Source organism: Aspergillus tubingensis (assembly GCF_013340325.1).
Source record: "Aspergillus tubingensis WU-2223L DNA, scaffold_3, whole genome shotgun sequence".
Lineage (NCBI taxonomy): Eukaryota > Fungi > Ascomycota > Eurotiomycetes > Eurotiales > Aspergillaceae > Aspergillus > Aspergillus tubingensis.
In genome coordinates this window covers 4059428-4074683 of record NW_023336277.1, presented here as the reverse complement: position 1 = coordinate 4074683, position 15256 = coordinate 4059428, and the positions used below count along the sequence as shown (strand labels likewise).

Here is a 15256-nt window from a genome sequence, read left to right as displayed (position 1 = left end):
AACTTTTTGATATGCGTCTTAGCAGAAGCCCTCTTAATCACATTAACTTTCCTGCACCCCTGTCTCATATCGCTTCACAGCCCTCTTTCCAATCTGAAGGAAGTCATTCCTTGCTATACCCCAACCATTCCGTCAATTTTTGACCGTAATAGAAAAGGCTCTGGATATGGCGCCTTTTTATAGGAACCAAACGAACGAAGGATTCCTTTGCCAAGAGCTGATCGTTTTGGGACTATGCTCCGCCACTAAATTAACTTCCATTTATATTGCAAAATACTTAGCCTATCAACATAGAATTGGCCGGATGGTGTAGTTGGTTATCACGTATCGTTAACACCGATAAGGTCCTGGGATCGAGCCCCAGTCTGGTCATTCTTTTTCTCACCAGAATTTTTTCTTCCCGCACACCTCCCGCTGCACGGCAGGGCTCTTTTATTGAGGGTTTGACCTTTTGGGGTCGATAATCGTCTAGTATTACGTTAAATTCTGAATCTATACATTTTGGTTAACATATGCATCTAGTATCTGAGCTGCCCCCGGAACATGCTTTCAAAACAAACAGCGCAGGGTACATAGGCCCTTTCCTGCATCAGCCAGCAACGAATCTCCTGAGAATTGCACTAATTTCTTGAACATTGCCTTAAGCCCCTTCATGGAAATCATCAAAAGGGAAATGTATTCGGATAGCGATAACCTCATCGGGAGTCTTCGCCGCTTCAAGCATTTTACCCTTTATCCCAGATGCGAGTCTTCTGGCAGCCTCATAATCTTCATTCGGTACCCATCCCATGATATCGACAACTAAAGCATGTCGCATCTGTTCCATTGCCACATCGGCCTCTCTCTGCTGCGCATCCAAGTCAATTGTCTCCCGGACAACATCTTCTGGATAGTCCACTGGCGGGGCAACGTGAGTAGACTTGATGATCGCCGACCAGTTCATTATTGAGCGAATGAGCTCAGCACGCAGTGATATTGAGTCTCCCTCCCAGGGACTACCGGCACTCTGGAGAAGGCGTAGGCGGAGTATAACTGACTGGTCGAAGATAGCATCGTAGTGATCTTGATTCAGTCTTTTAGTCAGGGCGGCGTACAGGAAATGAATCACTCTTCTGCGATGAATTTCCTTAACTGAATTCTGCTCGGAGGATGTCATGGAGTCGTAGTCAGAGGGCAGATGAAGCTGAGGTTGTTTGAGCATTTCTGACTCTGGATCGCCATAGTTCTGGAAGTGAGCTGGAATCCCAGCAACGATACCAAGAGGGAGAATCGCGCAATGCTGCCAGTCTATGAGGCCAGTTATTTCATTCGTCTCAAACACGAGGATATTGTTTGGCTGTAGGTCGGGGTGGTGCATGACTGGTCGATCCAAGGATGGATTGCAATATCCTAAACTAGGTACAATTTTGAGGTAGTTGACAAGATCTGTAACGTGGGTATCCGGCGAGACGCGCTTGAATTTGTAAATCTCCCTATAAAGCCGCTCATCGGGCAAGCGAGGCTTCGCATAGGCTTTGGCCCAGGTTAGTTCACGTTCTCCAACTGCTCGGAAGATGTCAACTGATAATGGCCCTGTTCTCGCGTTGAAGTTAGTGTTATGAGGCTTATGATATTTGATAGAATCACCCACAGGGTCCACGGTCAATATCCATAATGCCTCTCTCACCATGCCACCAACTATAATGGGCTATTGGCCCTATGCAGAATGCCATGCTGTTCGGATCGTCTAGCTTCGCCCTCTTTTCAGATGGAAGATCCTTCGAGTAGTAGAGGCTCTCAGAGGTAGGAAACTTCAATAACATCAAACGCGTCTCCCATTCAACTATTTGTGTCATGATCTTATACTGCTCCTTTGGGGTCATTGAAAACCATCTATCGCCGAGAGGGGTACCATCCAACTTCTGAATAATGATAAACTCAGCTCCGGTTGGATTAGACTTAGTTGAGCACCAGGAATATACCTCTGGTATGCGAAATCCATGTAGGCGAAGGTAGTTCATAGTCGCTGCTTCGCTCGCTACTGTGTAATGCTCTGGCACTGTACTTGGATAGGGTAGTCTCGCGAGAACACATTTTCCATCGCTAAAGGTAGCCTCAAATACACGGTTGTACCCACCCTCTGATAGCTTAGTAAATGACTCGAGTTCGGATATTGAATGACCAGATGCACTGGAAATGATGTTTTGAAGTGCGAGCACATCGAATTTGAGGAAGCGTTTCGATAAACGCAGATGTTCATTGAAGCTACATGATATTAGCCTGACTGGTATTACTTTGGACACTAATCTCATAGCACTTACAGCCATCTTCCGGAAGTGTAGCGGAAAAGATCCTCGAGTGAGGCGACTGTTAACTGCCGTGCACATTCTGTCGTTGACAACGCTCTTACAGAGTTGGGAGTCCCAAGGTTTCAAGGGCGGAGGATCAGAGATCGCGCAGAGCAGTATAGCTGTTTTATTCTTGGGGACCACCTGCTTGTCATTCCGTTGATCATAATGAGTAGAATGCCCTGCCAACTGACTACGGAGGGAGGCTTGATCGATCCACCCCCTGCCGGAACAGAGTATCTCCAAGACTGTGTGACGTGACAGCGGTTACCCCTTAATGCGCCCGTATCGGACAATTACTCACTACGCGTGGCGTTTCGCTGCGGTATGCGATCTTCAACCAATAAATGACTTATGAATAAATACGCTCTAAGACCATAACTCCAACCGAACCGCTTGAAACCACGCCGATTCAGCGACACAAGGATCCAGCACCTTCTCAATCCAAAGACACCAGTCATCATCCCATCGCAACGCGCAGACAGCAAGACAATACTCCCAGTAGCTTGGATACCAACCCGCCTTTTCCAGTCAAGAACAGTAACCTGTAGATGTGAGGTATCCTGTCCATCACTGTTGTTTACCACCCTTTGGATCTGTATGTTCTTCCGCTGAAAGTCACCATGGGTGAATGTTGGACCATGGCTACGGAGCAAACGCGGTAAACACTGGCGGTAGAAGTCAGCTCGATACGGTGGCCGACCGTCGTAGGTATATTTCCGAGCCATTGCCTCGATAAGAGCATTTTCCGATGTGAACGGTCCATTGATCGACGGTTCAGGGTCATAAGTCCAGAATATTTCATCAAGAAAGCATCGTCTGCCTAAGCTACCGTAGTAGTCTGGTGGGGGTAAACGTCGTAGCTCGTTGAAGTAGTCATGAATTGTAGTGACGATGGTTTCCTTCTCCGATGGGATTAGCTGTGGCCACAGGGACAGGAGAGTCTGTCCAGGGATTTTCTCCATAACGATGTAATTCTTGCCCGTCGATGGGTCCGAGTAAAGTGCATAGACTCGAGGGACTCGTATGCTGGTGTTTTCTTGGACAAATAACATGTTCTCTCCTTCGATAAGGTCCACGGCGTTTCCGAACTTCACTACCAGATGGTCGCCTATCTCGACGATTCTTCGTCCTCCATACTCCAAGGATATGTCGGGTGCTGCGTCGATCTCTGAAGTTGTGGGTAGCGGGCAAGGAATGATGTCAGGGGCAAAGTATGGTATTGGGACAGTGGTAGCCATTGATGCTGGTTTGAGGAAGAAAGTGGAGGTTGCAAACTCGCTGCATCCCACGATCAGCGGTTACTAGTCCGAAATAACGTGATCTGGTAAGTGTATCGGGCATTGATTGTGTTCCACGTCATTAGACGCCTTATCTTATTATCCCAACAACAAACAGACTAAAAGCATAAGGATAGTACCTTTTTCTCTTTCATTTGTTATTCTATGATTCCCATATTTTTATATGGATATTTAAGGAATGCTCTATAGTCAACATATGAATAATATCTTCGTAGTGATTAACAGAAGAAACAATATTATTACATTACTATAACACTATAAACACCCCAACACCTAATTACAAAATTGGCAATCTGGTTTTCAATCTGTAGTTCAACCCCTTACAAAGCCGTAATCGAAAGCCTCTTCGCACCCGCATTGCCAGTCAGCAACGCAGACCCACTAGATTGACGCAGATGGTTCGAGTGCTTGGCTGCCTCTTCGACATCCAAGCTGAACCGCCGGGGGCGCTCCCACATGCCAAGTGAATCATCCGCCGTGGACGGCTGCTCCAGCTTGGACGATGACAAGCCAAACTTGGTTGCAATCTGCTGTACGCGTTCCTGGGCCGCCGACGCGTCGATGGCTGCACTTTGCCCTTCCTTGGCCAGACGAGCCTGTGCCCGCTGCAACAGCTCCAGGTGCTGAGTGACAGCGTTGATAGCAGCTGACTGGTCTTCGGTCTCGTCGTTCAACAGCTCTGCCAGGGCTGTCTCGTGCAGAGCAGCCGCAGCAAGGTTGTTTCCGGACGCCGTGTACAGTCCGGAGAGCAGCTTGTTCATTTCGAGAGTGACGGGGTCGGAGTTGCCCCAGACTTGGCGCAGGTTGTAGCAAATGTCCTTGCCCAGTGTCGTGGCGGCCGTGACATGGCCGCGGCAGAACCGGGTCTCGACCAGACGCCGGCCAATCCAGACAACTGCGGGCAGAGTCCAGGTCTTCTGGACAATCCGAGAGGTCCAGAGGTCGGTGAGAATAACCTGATTTCGTTAGAGGGGATACCGTGTGAGTTAAGAAGAAGGCTACCTACCTCGAGATCTTGGAACATTTCGTGTTCTCCCAGCACCGTCACCAGATCGTTGAGCTCCTCGAATGGAAGTTCTGAGAACTCCATAGGGATATCACGTGCGTTGTTCATGACTTCCTGGAGAAGCGTCTTCGATTCCAGAGACATTGCATTGGCCGTGGTAGTTTCAGTGCACTTGTTCACCTGGTAACCGCAGAGATACAAGCACAGCTTGATCGCAATGAAGATGCTCTCCGTCGAGCGCAGTCCATCGGTCAAATGGACGAAAGAATGGAACACACTAGTCACATCGGTGGCTTCCTGGAATCTCGACTGGTTGCATAGATCCCGGACCATGCTGGTGGTCTGGGTGATGATGTTGAGATTGTAGTCATCATGCAATGACTCGCGCCGGCACAAGGAATAGAACTGATACACAGCATCCTTCTTGCGGGCTGACTGCGAAACAGAGAGCGTGTTGCAGAAGAAGTCGTACAGCTTGTTCTGGGTGCTCTGTGCTGCTGTGCTGCGCTTCTGTTCCGTCTGCAAGCGATGCAATTTCTCACCAGCTGCAAGGGTGGGCATGAGATCATGACCAGCCAGGCTCTGCTGGAAAACGTTGTACACCTCGCCTTCACGAGACAAGTCGTCCAGGATCTGGCTCGAGCTGCGTGTGCGGCCAAATACCTCCTCGAAAGATGCCACGAATACTGCGGGCCGGTACTCATCGAGATTCTTCCGCTGTGCCGCGGGGGTGTCGTGGATGACTTGCTGGTGCAGACTGTCGATAAGCGCCCAGCCCTCGGTAGTATATCCACACTCCAGGTAAATCTCTGCCAGCCGGCGGGCGCGATATATCAGGGCGTCTTGATTGGCGGTAACGTGGACGACCTCATCAACATGTTCATTGAGTAGGTCGGCACCTTTCCGACGGGACTCAATGTTGTCCTGCAGAGAGTACAAGCGAGCGATTTCACGTAGCCACATGAGCGTGGTGGGCGCGGAGAGACCCTGCTGCTGCTTGGAGAGTGCCAGCTCCTCGATGTACAACGCACGAGCTTGTTGCGACGTATCCTTGTTGCGCAAGTGAAGCTGGGCCATGCGATGCTTGATGTCCATGGGTAGCGGCTGTGTCATGTCAGGCAGAGAGCGTGACGCCTCCGTGGCAGACACCCAGTCGCTGGTCTTTAGCACCTGTCGGTACAGGTCAATAGCTTCGCTGGTATGCCGGTCGCTGCTAGCGCAGAGCGCTGCGAGATACATGGTTGCATCTCGGGTACGGTGACTAGTCGCTCCATACAGCTTACGGCACAGCTGCTGGTGCTGTGATGCAACCTGGTAACGCTCCTCGTAGCCCGCTTGACCAGATGTACTCTCGAGGATGGCCATGTACCCAGCATAGGTCTTAGGAAGCAATCCTTCCTGCAAAGCACGGTCGTAGCCGTCCTTTTCATCGAAGTGCACCAAGGTCGGCCAGAGATGACGATAGACGTCGAGCGCAGCATCCCATTTCTTGTCTTGCTCGTAAAGGTTGGCTAGAGCCACAGCCGCACGAACACCAGACGAGGAGATCCTGCCCTCACGAACACAAGCCTTGTAGATATGACGGTAGCTATCTTCAGCCTCCGCACGCCGGTCCAGACGCAAGGCCAGGTCGGCCTCATAATAGCGGCTGTCCAGCGTGTGCTTGTCGTGCGCACCTAGGCGCGAGGCGAAGAACTCGCTCACCTGTCGCAGGAGGATCAACGCCTTGTCAAACTGGAATGTGGTCTCGTAGAACTCAACCACGGTCTTCGTCACGGTAGTAACAGCTGGCACCGCCACTTGGTCTGCGGTAATCGAAGCCTTGAACGCGTTGCCGTAGACAATGGTGGCTCTCTTAACATCCAAGCGACGGAAAATACAGTACGCGTAGTCAAGGGCAAGACTAGACATCAACGGGGAAAGATCAGAAGAGAACTTGGCCCTCGTTTGGACATCCTCAACGTCTGGCCAGGCATGCTTCAGCACAGCCCAGGAATAGTCTGAGCCCTTGCGCCACTCTTCCTCCCGGATACATTGAGTAGACAACTGGTGACAAAGCATCATGATGGACTTCATGTTGCGGGTATCTCCTGCAGAGGCCAGGCTGTCTATCCAGCCGGGCAGAAGCTCCTGGTCTTCGGGAGACATTCCCGCCATAATGTATTCGGTTTCAGCTGTAGTAGCATCCTGGCTGGGGATCATACCCTCGGTAAGTGTTTCCGCCAAGGACACTGCTTGGGCTGAGTACACTTGACCAGATGACTGGTAGTACTTCCACATCTCCAGTGCGAGTGCGCGGTCCATGTCGGTCAGATTCATCTCCCGCGCTTCACCGCGCAGCTCCTCCGCACGTTTAAGCATTTCTGGGGACTTGACACCACCCTCAGCTTCCAAGTCGGCTGAAAGTTCGCGGAGGATGGACGTGGCCCGGTCAGATTGACCCCGACGACGCAGGAATTGCGAGTAGTAGAAAGCAACCTTGGTCTTCTGGTCCCAGGATGTTTTGGAATCAGCCTCGCGTGCCGACAGTCCTGTCCAGAGTCGGGACAGCACGGTCTCGGATTTGGACACTTGACCATTTTGCTCATACAGCTGAGCCAGGTACAGAGAGTAAGTCACCCGGCGCGGGTCAGTCGCATCCATGGAACGAAGCATGTTTTCATACTTTATGCTGGCCAATTCCAAAGCCAGCTCATCGGAAGGTGCAATATCGAAGTTCTTCGTGAGGAATTCAGCGGCTTGCATGGTCTCCGACGAGTGAGCACCGTAGGTCTTCACAGTCTGGCGGTAAAAGTCCTTGGAAACGTTATAAGCTTCATCATTTTGGTTGTTCTCTCGATACATGTTGACAAGGCGATCAAGATACTGGAGCCGCTGGGGGAAGCTGATGTCGGACTTGCCCCAGCCGGTCATCGTCATTTCTCTCAATGTGACAGACTTGCCTCCTCCACTGGTCAGGCGACCAGCGGCTGGCGAGGATACGAGCATCTGCTCCAGCTCCTGGGTGATTGTACTGCTAGTTCCCAGCTGACTTCGGCTCACAGTCCAAGCCTGGTAGAGATGATCATTAGCCCAGGAGGTACGTGCCTTCTCAGACGCCCGAGCACTGAGGATCAGACTTTGTAGGACAGCCGGGGAATCGCTTCCGAGCACGACACGGCGGACGCCAACCGCCAGTCGATACAGTTCAACAATACTTGACCGACTGAACTGCGACTCACGGTTGGTAAGCTCCAGCTGGGCGAACAACACAGTGTCGGGCAGAGCCCGCCGGAAGGCAGACGGGAATGAGAGCTCGCGGTCGGAGGAAGCCATCGGTGAGGACAGCATGTGGGAAAGCCAGTACCTGGCGGTATATTCAAGAAGCACATAGGCGTCCAGGTAGCGGTCGCGGACCTCCACACTCATTTTGTCCCAGGAGACAGAGATCTCGTCGGATACCGAGCGACGTACCCACGCCAGGCAGCGGATCAAGAGATCGTAGTGTGCATCTGCCAGAGAGAACGGAAGCTCCTGACGCATCTGGGCTCTAGCCTGAAGATGCTCGCGGACCATGGGATGACGGAAAGAAACGAAGCCATCACGCACGGAGATCAGCCGCCCAAGAGGCTGGAAGACATCACGCTCGACATTTGGTGGACGAGTTGAAACCTTAAGCGACTTCAGATCAACAGACAACAGTTGCTCAACCTCTGGGATGCGCAGTGGCCGCTCACTAGCTACCAACCAAGCAAGTAGGCTCTGCGTACCAAGACGATTGAGGTTGATATTGCGCACGTGGTAGTCAATGAGATCACCTAACGTGTTGGGCATTCTGTGGACAGCTGTGGTCATTTCATTGTAGGTGGTCTGGTGACGCACTGCCTCAGCGGCAAGCTGTGCCCACACGAAGCATCCTTGGGAGCGGTTGACAATAGACGTAGTCAGGGACTCACGCTGGGATGGCTCTAGTCCCGAGAAAGAGGAGTCCGAAAGCATGATATCTGTCACCGCTTCTTGGAGATCCTGGTGAGTCGTGGCTGTGTTCATTGCAATCTGGTGCGTACTGGTTGTCTCCTTGATAGGTAGCAGGTCAGTCGACATTGGCCGGCTGAAGATAATCAGCTTCGAGGGGGTGTTCGCGACGGTATCCTGAAGCAAGCCGAGGAACGCGCTGACAGTGGTCTCCGCATGTTTCATTTGGTCAAAACCATCGACCACTAGCATAAAATGGAGGTTGGATTGGACTGCGGTCCTGATGGCTGTCCATAGCTGGCCTTCCACCTGGGGATCGGAAGCGCCGGATGTGGCCATTTCCATAGCACCGGTAACAGCTGCGAGGATGGCGTCCTGCGTCTTGCGACTGCTCACACAATGATCAAGCATCTGGGTCAAAATCCCCTTGAGGATACTGAGCGTCAGTGTCGAGATTGGGACGTCCGACCGGATGACGATGGGGATGACGTTCCAAATATCATACTCCGAGGAGGCTTGCAGCCTTTCAACGGTCCACTGAGCCAAAGCACTCTTTCCGCAGCCCGGGTTGCCCCGGATCATCATCATGCTACGTCTTCCCATGGCAAAAGTGGTCAAATGAGGCTCGAACCAGGTGAATGAGCCGTCAGCCAGGGAGTGACTATGACCTTCGAGCAGCATCTGGAGCGGACGGTCCTGAAGCTCCAGAAACTGGTATATAGCAGGCAAATCGACGGTAGTATGCTGCTTGGCTGTACCAGATTCGAGGACATGGGCGAAAATCTGCCGCCAGTGGGTTATAAACCGATTTGTATAGCGGAAGAACGCGGCGTCCACGGCAGAAGTCATCGTCTGCCAATGCTGGGTCCGTGTAGCCTGACGATATTCCGAGGTGACATGAACAACGAGCTCCAGTAGATGGGCATAGATTTCCGCAACCTGCTGCTGAAGGGGCCGTGAAACCGGGAAGAAAGTCTCTTGCTGAAGCAACAGGGAGATGCCCAGTGTGACACGACCGTAGCGGCCATACAGGCTCTCCAGGATATCGATATGATCAATTCCCATCTACGGAACCATGTCAGCGATCCGAACGGCGATACTTTCCACCAAAGACCAAAAGACTTACCTCGAGAAAGAGGAGGTTGGTTCCCCAAATCAGCTTGGTGGCTTCCTCAGCCCCGTCCATGAAGCTGTAGACCGAGTCCCGAAGGGAGCCGACGGCAACGGCCAGCCGAGAGGCGCGCCGCAAAGCTCCATCAAGGCGACTCCCATCTGGGGGCATACGCCGAAGCCTTTCGGCAGCAATAGTGTCGAAGAAGACATCCAGGGTGGGTGATTTAGCCTGGATTTCATTTGCGGTAAGCCCGAGACGAGTCGGGCACTCTTGAGAGACGGTGTTTACCGTCTCCCGCAGGATTGGGAGAGATGCTGTGCCCCCATTGACAGCAAGGGTTCCCTTAGCACGAGTGGAAGCCATTGCTGTATCATTTCAGTGGAGGTTGAATATGGTAGGAAGCATAGCATTGAGCAATTGGGTTCTCAACGAACGTGGTTGCTGGACGCTATATGAGTTTCCGATTCCTCCGCAAGGATCGATGATGCGAGGACCAACGCTGTAGTCCGAACCCTGAGCAATGTTGACATCATGGGCTTCTTCCCCTCCGAATTGCTTGTCTGCCTCATATCCGTAAGGTCAAACTCGAGGAATTGAGTACGACGCGACCGTGGTTCGGGACGATGAGCGAGTTTACTGCAGGCGGTTGATCGCGCAGGGGAGAAGCCCATCCTGGGCGCGCTGCCAATAGCCATCGATCAGCCCACGTGAAATTGGCGTAGTCGTGGTGTCATGGGCCTCATTGTTGACTCGAAACTGTGGTTAGGATGCGTCATGGAGAAAGGTGAAAGTCAATGACATCATGAACGTTAAGGGGATTGTTTGCGTGCGGGCTCAACAATGACTCGCCAGGTGAAGTTACGATGTCTTAGAAGATTTGAAGTTATATAAACTGGAACAGACCGATCATGATATTGTTTGTGAAACGTGCCCGTAGCTACTGCTACGACGGGGATCCCGATAGGGAAGACGGGAGGTGAGTATCGCAGTCAGGGTTACACTCGTCATGGCGGCAGAAAGCGCAATGAGACGAACGCGGCCCGGAGCCACGGGCTCTCCGTCTCCCCACCAGTTGGCCAGCCATCGAGCCATATCACGATTTTGTCGGCAGATCAATAGTTTCAGATAACTTATGAACTATATGGATATTTCATAGAATTCCAATTGTGCAATTAAGCTGGTCAAACTTCCGTCTTTAATCGTCGTGTTGTTACCATTGCAGCACATTACCACTACCTGATCTGCCTAAGAAACCACCAATTCATTCTCATTCCGGACTGTGTCGGGAATATACTGGCAGATTTACTGGTGATGGACTCTTAGAATGATCTGGCCCAGGATGAAGGATCTCATCCCTGCCTCGGAAATGCCCGGCAGACTGAGCCGGCCTCCAACAGTGGTGGTTCCACGGTAGATCCGAGCCCAGGAGTGTAGACAGCCCTTGGATCGCCCATCTATTACAAGGCCCTCACAAGTATGATTGGAACAGACGGTGGTCAAGTCCGAATATGCTGTTGGAAGCTTGGCTGGAAACATGCATGATTCGTCGGAGCAGGTGCCAGGGCTATCCACGCCGTAGATCATTTACCTTACTACAAAAAACTATAGTCATTAAACAATTTAAACTGCAAGTGGTTATGTCACCGTCGTCATCCCATTGACTCGATCATTCTCCTAACCCATGCAGCCAGTCCCTCCAGCCAGTCCAGGAACGCTCATTAAACCCTTGTAATTTCAGTCAGCGCTGTGCAAGGAGACTAACTGCTTATATCGCTTACCGTAAATAATTGCATCAACAAAGCCCTGTGACATAATGCAGATCTAGACCTCCGTTAATAAAGTTCAAAGCAGGCCATCGTTTTCTTCGATCACCTTTTCTAGAATCTCCAGTGCCAGTGGAGCGCGCTTTCCCGTCATCCCTTGATAGATGCGCACGGAAGTGGGGATGATCCAGATCAATGCATATACGGTCGGATATACCATCATTTGGAGTGACACCTAACCATTCGATCATTGGGATGAGACCGGCAAACACCGATACTAAGGTGACTAGACTAACCTTCTTCAGTGGAATCGCCGAATGAGAAGTTGGGGTAGGTCCGTCACCGATATCCAGAAGCTGCCATTGGTGTGGATGCGGCGTCTGCAGAGTAACTTCCTGGTCGCTCGAGAGGGCTTTATGAGACCGGTAGAGGAAGAGGCATAGTCGGGTGTAAATGCACAGGATGACAAGGATGATAGTCCATCGTGGGATGAAGTTCACGAAGAGTCGGACACGATCACTGGTGAACCAGCACCCTGATCTCTATCAATCGTGCGTCTCAAGGCCATAGAGTTCAAGGGGACATACAGCCACCGGCATACCCATATCCGACGACGACAAGGCCAAGCACAGCCCATAGGATTGAGAGACCCCATGGAATGCACCAGAGGGCGGTTTTATGGTTCTGGACCCACGACGCAGCGTGAACATAGTCCATCAGTATGAGGTACGTGCAGATTGCAATCGAAAGAATCCAATAGTCGGCTAGCAGTACTATCAATTAGTATATTACCGTCAGGAATGAATATTGCGACCCTTACTTTGCACCAAAAAGGTCTGAGCCATGAGTCCATTGAAGCCGCAGAAAGTCTTGAGGGATGGATTCCATATCTCGATGCCCGATGTATTCAGACCAGCTGAGATGACGACATTGCTTGCGGCTAGAAATTCACTGATCCCGAGACCTAACACTGTCAGTTGCAGTTATATTGTATTATCCACGGAAAGACAGCACCTAAAATCAATTGATGACGGAAAGTGCGCAGACTGGGTATGACCTGATGCGTGTCAGAAACAGACAGGCAGGCATACGCCTTGGACTAATACTCACAAGGAAGCTGATAATGATCCATCCTGACCCAACCATGGAAGCAATCGAAACCACGAGGATAATTCGCGAGAGGATCTCCTCTGATTCCATCTGTATAGGTGCGGAGAGCGCAGCGTGCTCCATCAGCAGTGAAGATATCAAGTCACTCGTGTTACATACTGCAGCATCTGTTTGAAGAGAAGAAAGAAGATCAAATGTTCAGGAGAGAGGTGGGACATTGCAAGATAGATATTACAACTACTATCGGGCACCTCCTATCGTGAACTTCAAGCGCCCGCGGAGTTGGCCATCCCACTCCCAGAAACGCCGTGGAGATCGGCCGTGCTCCCAAAGAGATGGTTAGAAAAAGCAAATATGGATCGCGTGCTTGAGCAGGTGGTCGTTGCGTATACTTAGTGCGAAGATCGCGCACCAGTATTCCAAGTATAGGATAGAGATGATCGAGTGTACAGTGTGAGAGACTTCCACAAGATGTGAACCCAACGGGACGGAAACACAATGAAGCCATGTTGTGTCTCGGTTGCTTGAGTGGGCATTGCTCATTGATTCTGTTGGCTGTTCTGCACATGAATGTCCAGCCTTATGTATGTGTTGTATGGCTCAACTGGGGCTTCCCCAAGATCGATGGCGCGAGATACGGCAACCAAGTGAATCTCTAATCCAGGGGTAGCCTGAAGCACGGATGCTCCCTTATCGTGCCGGTTCACTCGATCAGCCAATCCCGCTGCAAGATTGCGGATATTGCTTTGGCGTTGTGTATTTGCTTTTTCCTCGACGATCATCAGCGTCGGCTATCACGATGAGGCTGAGCAATAGCCCAAGTTTGAGGTCTTTTTTCTACCCAATGACCTTGTCAATGGTGCATTGTCACATTATGAGAATACGATAGGGGTTGGGCTGAAACCCCCATGCGATGTTGCCTATCGATGATAAAATGTGAACCACTTTGATAGTGCATTTGTCCACTGATGAAGAAGAAATCACACTCTAAAATGCTGCGCAATGATTTTGGAGCTGGTCCAAAGAGCTGTGATGATGGAATTATATTTAGCCACTATCTATGTCGTGCAAGATGCCTAGCTAGGGGATCTGCACAATGCATCTTCTCCAGCCCCTCTTGGTCCCAGCACAATGGTCTTAGTTCCCTTGGGTCTGCGGCTCTGGCTCGTATCCAACATAGGCTGTAGTCAATTGGTGGCGCACCCACTATGACGTACCAAATTAGCCTGTTCCTTGAGAAGGAAGAACGTGAAGCATGCAATTCGTCTTACCTCCCCCGCTTTGAACGGCTTCTTGCACGCAGGACTATCCTCGGTAATGCAGCTCGGCAGCACCGCCACAGTGGTGTCATAGTCCACACCAAAGAAGAAGGGGATGGTATATCGCTCCTGTCCGGTCAGGTTGGTGACGCGATGGATGGTCGATTTGAACCTTTTATTGGTCCTGTACACATTATTATACCCTGCAAGATGTTGGAATTTACTAAAGACAGCACTACATACCAGATGGACAGGCAGTCCGAGATGTTCACTACCAACGTGCCAGGAATGGGCGGCGCCAGGATCCATTCCTGTCGAGCATTGAGAACCTGCAAAGCCGGGACTCGATCTTGTGAGAGTATAGTGAAACATTCATAGTCCTGAAGAACAGGTATTTTCCCAGTCAGTACGCACCTCGCTTCGTCTTTTCGGGCATTTACTTACCGTGTGTTCCCCGAGTCCGACTTTCACCTCGCCCGCGACCGGCTGCGGTGGATAATGCAACATCCTCGACGTAGCCCCGGGGTTCTTGACCATCGGGTCGAAGAAGTCCTCGGGTAAATCCAGTGCTAGCGCAAAGATTCGTATCAGTGCCCGAGATAAGGTCAACGCCTCAGCAAAGTATCGAAGATAGATTTCGCGGAACCCAGGAAGGACATCCTCCTCAGGCCATTGGTTATCCCCATACAGATCATACGTGTCTGGAGGAAGGGCATCATGTTGGCTCTTCAGAGAGTCGGCTGCGACTTCATAACCGATATCGAAGGATTCGGAAAAGGCTCCGGGTGAGGCAGGGTCTGCCTCGGTAGCGGCCCCGAGATCCGTGTCAGTTGGCTTCTCTGAATAGAGTGGCATGAAACCGCGAAATTTCTAAATCAAGGATCAGTATATTGTCGCTCAAAGGCGAGATGTGAAGGCCACCCTTGATCTTCCAATATAATATTCCATCTTTTGCTTCTGCGACAGAGTGAAGAACTGACGCGCCATGTCGTGGAGGGAAGTGATGAGGTCCTCAGCTATTCCATGATTCTGTGTCATACTCAGGTACTCTGCCTCCATCCAACCGACTAAGGGAGAAGCATACCTTGATGTAGAAGAATCCGACCTGCGTACAGGCAGTGAAGATCTCCTTTGCCAGCTGTTGGCGTTCTTTCAGCACGGGACTCCCTAATGCCGAGAGGTCAATGATAGGGATGTGATCGAAAATCCCTGGACTTGCGTTGCTAACCGACATTGTTTATTGCTTATTTATTGGGCGTTTCCTAGCGGGAAAATAGAGGAATAAATGTTTAAAGATCCTCCTTTATGTTAAGTGAAAGGCAGCAATGCTATCTCGGCAGGGGACCATCGGTTATCACCCCGCACGGAAAATCCGCTTATCGGTCATGGGGCACGATAAGATCACTCATTATCCCTTATGTA

At 51.0% G+C, this 15256-nt stretch overlaps 4 protein-coding genes and 1 non-coding gene across 5 annotated transcripts; 1 reads left to right on the top strand and 4 right to left on the bottom strand.

Annotated features, from left to right (window-relative positions):
- Positions 1–298: 298 nt before the first annotated feature.
- Positions 299–372, top strand: AtWU_t61. Its single transcript has one exon. It is a non-coding gene; the product is annotated as a tRNA-Val (tRNA).
- A 268-nt stretch (positions 373–640) lies between these two features.
- AtWU_02488 (kinase-like protein) lies at positions 641–3568 on the bottom strand (the record flags this gene model as incomplete). The annotated part of the gene is made up of 5 exons (XM_035497602.1): positions 641–1572; positions 1631–2244; positions 2301–2346; positions 2390–2550; positions 2694–3568. 5 exons carry the CDS (start codon positions 3566–3568, stop codon positions 641–643), a joined length of 2628 nt encoding a protein of 875 aa, XP_035353495.1.
- A 380-nt stretch (positions 3569–3948) lies between these two features.
- On the bottom strand, positions 3949–10065 carry AtWU_02487 (NACHT domain protein; the record flags this gene model as incomplete). Its single annotated transcript, XM_035497601.1, has 3 exons — positions 3949–4584; positions 4635–9653; positions 9715–10065. 3 exons carry the CDS (start codon positions 10063–10065, stop codon positions 3949–3951), a joined length of 6006 nt encoding a protein of 2001 aa, XP_035353494.1.
- Positions 10066–11368: 1303 nt separating this feature from the next.
- On the bottom strand, positions 11369–12698 carry AtWU_02486 (putative cAMP receptor-like protein; the record flags this gene model as incomplete). The annotated part of the gene is made up of 8 exons (XM_035497600.1): positions 11369–11427; positions 11481–11523; positions 11575–11700; positions 11762–12000; positions 12053–12229; positions 12286–12429; positions 12480–12522; positions 12576–12698. The coding sequence occupies 8 exons, from the start codon at positions 12696–12698 to the stop codon at positions 11369–11371; spliced, it is 954 nt and encodes a 317-aa protein (XP_035353493.1).
- A 1014-nt stretch (positions 12699–13712) lies between these two features.
- On the bottom strand, positions 13713–15068 carry AtWU_02485 (isopenicillin N synthase family dioxygenase; the record flags this gene model as incomplete). Its single annotated transcript, XM_035497599.1, has 6 exons — positions 13713–13781; positions 13847–14018; positions 14078–14214; positions 14279–14704; positions 14756–14863; positions 14919–15068. The coding sequence occupies 6 exons, from the start codon at positions 15066–15068 to the stop codon at positions 13713–13715; spliced, it is 1062 nt and encodes a 353-aa protein (XP_035353492.1).
- Positions 15069–15256: the final 188 nt, after the last annotated feature.